This window comes from Condylura cristata, unplaced genomic scaffold (assembly GCF_000260355.1).
Source record: "Condylura cristata isolate star-nosed mole 26May11 unplaced genomic scaffold, ConCri1.0 scaffold00014, whole genome shotgun sequence".
NCBI lineage: Eukaryota > Metazoa > Chordata > Mammalia > Eulipotyphla > Talpidae > Condylura > Condylura cristata.
Genome location: NW_004567115.1, coordinates 9,394,180 through 9,398,345, shown reverse-complemented (window position 1 = coordinate 9,398,345; position 4,166 = coordinate 9,394,180). Strand labels below are relative to the sequence as shown.

General features: G+C 43.0%; 1 protein-coding gene across 1 annotated transcript; it reads right to left on the bottom strand.

Annotated features, from left to right (window-relative positions):
- Window positions 1–2,969: 2,969 nt before the first annotated feature.
- LOC101633709 (proline-rich protein 23A-like) lies at window positions 2,970–3,755 on the bottom strand. The gene has a single exon (XM_004682444.1). The coding sequence runs from the start codon at window positions 3,753–3,755 to the stop codon at window positions 2,970–2,972; it is 786 nt and encodes a 261-aa protein (XP_004682501.1).
- Window positions 3,756–4,166: the final 411 nt, after the last annotated feature.

Genomic DNA, 4,166 nt, shown 5'->3' with positions numbered 1-4,166 from the left:
AGAATAGGAAAGTAATCTCATAATCTTCACTGGCACTTGAAGTGTAGCCCATGCCTAATATCTTCCAGTATTTTCCAGGAGGCTATGAGGATAACTATCCTATCAATAATCACTGGACTGCATTTCATCCACATGGTTCTTGACCTGTGTTTGATACATGAGAGAAATTAGAAATGAAAACCTTTCCTTGACAGAAAATATTTTAAGAAGCAATCAAGTGATAGTGAGTGTTTCTAGGTTTCTTTGTTGGAGGTCAGACAGTGCTAATTATTAACAGCAAAATTTACTTTTCTGTGTTGAAATTTATATTCAAATTTTTTGTATTCAAATTTGCTGTAGGACTTGAATGGCACTTAAAAATTGGTTAATTCACTCTTGTGAAGTTCAGAAGAGAGAAGGAAATTTTATAAAATAAAATGCTTAGTGTGAATTAAATATGGGAATTAAACACAGAAATGTTTAACTTTGTTGCATCAGAGACCTTTGATGTTTTATCCTTGTGCTTATGGTAGAAAGTGAGATGTTGTATTTCTGAGTAATAGGGTATGGCACTCCAACAACAATAGATAAGGCCAACTGCTTTCCTACGTAGTTTTTCTCATCTATCCTTTTGTGAGCAGTGGGTAAGTTCCATTTACAGCACAGCTTTGCCAACACTTAGTATCATTTGATTTCTAGGCATTTTCCAACCTGATAGTAAAAAACGGTATCTCATTAGGTATTTACATTGTATTACTTATGAGATTAAACATATTTTTATGTATCCGTAGGTTGTTCACTTAATATCTGATGTGTTTATGTCTTTTGCAGGCTTTTTGTTATTAATTTTGGAATGTTAAAAATGTGTGTTGACACTACCTTTTCCTATTTTGTGGCTTGTTTGCAATCACATTCTTTTAGTGCCTTTTGATGGACAGAATTTCTTCAACTTAAGGTAGCTTCAAATATATTAGTTTTGTGCTGTGCTTCGCAATTTCTGTGCATTAAGATATAATCCCTGTCTTAAAGTCATTTTAAAAATATTTTCCGAAATATTTAGAGTCTTAGCTTTCAAAGCATTCAAAGGACTTTGAACTATTTTCAAATAATTGCAGCAATTTTTCAATATAATAGTTTATTTTTACATCATTTTGTGCCTTTTTCTATCTCAGTTGTAATCCCTGGGTGCTTCCCATCACCAGACCACCCGTGTGCCATCACCATAGTCCAGTGCTCTTCCCCCAATTGTAGCAATTTTTGAAAGATGGTTTCATTAAATGAAAAATTCCTAGTCAAAATAGTTGTTTTCAAACCAGCACTTGACTGCCACTTTTCTACTGTTTTCTGTCTTCACTGAAGTTGTTTTTTCTTTCTTGCTTAAAAGAAGTGGTCTTTGAATGTGGTGCATATAGACTTAATGGTCTGTCAAAATGTGTACATTTAAAATGCATCACCTTAAAAATTAGTGTGCATCCTGAAGGAGAACTCTGTGGTTCTTTCTAGAATTATATTATTGTAATTATGCGCCTTTCTTCCTCTGTTTGATGAGCTTCTTACCACATCTATGTTCACGAGATCAGAAAAACAAAATTATGTAGGATATCTTCGGACAAAAAGTCTAAGATTTTATGGTATTTCAGGGAAGAGATAGTTTCCCTATTCTTTATTCATCAAATTCAGGCAAGTCAAATGAGAATAGAGTATACTTCTTGGCATATTATGTAACAATGTAGAACATCAACTTTAGCATTTTAAATGTGCTCAAATGAATAGCCAATTCAAATATAACAGGGATAGCACCTTAATTGCTACAACGATAGTAACAAAAAATGGTACAGCAAGAAGCTTGTATCCTTAGTTAATATCATTTTGGAATTTAGAATGAACATTAATACAACATTTTCAGACATAGAAGACTAAAAGTGTTTGCCACATGTTTGGATGTACAACACCGAGAGTGTTGACCACACTCAGGACAGTGTGGAAAGAACTACTAAAGGATAGTCTTCAGAAGTAGAAAACTGATGCTGTAAAAATGAAAAGGTAGTGATGAATTGGTAATACATTGATAAAGCTAAAATATTGGTTGATTTTAAAAATGAAATTCTTTAAAAATGAAATTTCAATAAATTATGATGCTATATAGTTCATTTCATTTTAACTATATTTTACTTTCTGTATAAAAATGTGAAATAAATGTGCAAATAAAGCAATTTTTTAAGTTTGAAGTTTGGCTTATATAAGAGAAAGCCTAGGGGGAAAATTGAAATGTACAACCAAATGGAATAGCAGGAATATAAGCATTTAACATCTGCTAATTGGGTGGAATTGTCATATAGGGAGCTTATAAATAGTAAGTATATGTCTCAATTTATGCTGAAAGCATATACAATCCAGAGTGGAAAGAACTTAGGCAGGTTGGGAGGCAGTTAGGAATACATTGCATATGATTCTGCATATGAAGCATCATTCTACTTTGTGGTTTTCCTCTAGAAAGTTGGCAACACCAAGCTTTCTAACAAAAATACCAAGAGAGAGCGAATTCTTTATCAATGAAGCATCTTTATTACAAAGTAATGGGAAAGCCTACAAGGGAACTGACAAGTAAGAAATGCTGATTCCTTGGTTTGGGGCAGGGACAGGGGAGCAGCGGCACAGTGCCAGAGACTAGTTTGAGAGGTCACTGCTGCCAAGGGAGGAGAACGGAGGGTCTTGAGGATGAGCTTGTGGAGAAGCCCAGACGTGTGAGAAGTCATTGTCTGGGACCTCTGGGCAGACAAGGTTCAGTTTCCTAGGTGAGGTCTAGAATCTGCTTTCTCTTGGTGACTTCATCTCCGTTGTAGACAGGTCAGGGAAAATGTGATTTGCACCTGAGGTGCTCAATTCCAGCTGGCTGGTTGGTCAGTGCAAAGGACTCTGGGACTCCCATAGGGCACTGAGGCAGGTGGGGGTGCAATGAGAACTGGGCCTACCAGTGGGGAGGGAACAGTTCAATTCAGGAACAGGCGTCTGCGGGCTTTGGGGTGAAGATGCTGAGGGCGCTGAGGACGGGCTTGGGGACCCGGATTTGGTGATGCAGGCAGAGGTTGCAGGGGTGAGTGGGGCAATGGCTCCAGAAGGCGCAACCTGAGGCTGAAGTATGGGCCAAGAGAGCGTCTCTCTGGACTAGGGGTGGGGGCCCACGGTGGGAGCCCTGGCATGGGGCCCTGCAGGTGGTTAGATATCCTAGGAGCCACTTGTGGGAGTCCAGCGACTGAACCAGTTGCAGGGCCCATCCACGGGGGCGGGAGCTGGTGGTTCGCGTCCTGGGGGACAACCCCTTGGGTAGCCATCTCACCGGAACTGGCGCAGAAGGATCCCCTCCCGAGGGCAACAGCCTCCCGCGGAGCACCCCGGTGAGTGCGGGGTTCCAGGCCCACAGGAAAGGGGCCCTGCCCACCTACTTGGTGGTGGTCTTCCAAGTGGAGGAGAGCCTCGGGAACCAGCAGGATAGTGTGTGCTCCCAGAGACACTCGCAGGACCGACGTTGGCGCAGGTTCCAGCATCAGGTTGACATTGCCCAGGGGCACCGTTAGGGCATAGCCTGCAGGCAGGATGGCCACGGTGATCATGCCTGCTGCCTGGGGTCCGGTGGGGTCTGCCAGGTTGGGCGGCATCTCGAAGTTGGGGCTCTGGGGCTCGAGGTATCGTGGGCGCTTGGCAGGGTGGCGCCCCCCGGGCTGTGGTCCCCAGCAGGGAGCAGGTTGGGCGCTGGGGCTGCGGGGTCGGGTGCCCATCACCTGAATGGCGTTGAAGGTGGCTCTCTCTGGGCACTGGCAGAAGGAGTGGGGTGCTGAGTCCTCTTTGTGAGGGGGTCTCTCTGATCGGTCAGGCGAGCTGAGGGCAGCTGGGGTGCAGGAGTGCAGGGCACAGATCCTGTCGCTGGAGCTCTCAGGGTTCCTTCTAGGAGGACAGCAGCCTGGACTCTGAGTGAGGATCAGCCCCGCTTGATGGGCGCTTATATTCCTCTGGCCGGATGCGGATGTGGAGGAGGTTAAAGTAGCAGTGACGTTAGTGGAATTAAAGTCGCAGAGTGTCATTCTAAGCCCCTCCCTCCTTATTGCTACTCACACTCACCATTATATACCCACGCATTTAGTTAGAATTGGGAATATCTAAAATAGAACAAACCTTGGAAATCTGACGGT

Excerpts from the sequence above, each read along its gene's own strand:
- LOC101633709 (XM_004682444.1), bottom strand. The coding sequence starts at position 3,755 with ATGGGCACCCGACCCCGCAGCCCCAGCGCCCAACCTGCTCCCTGCTGG.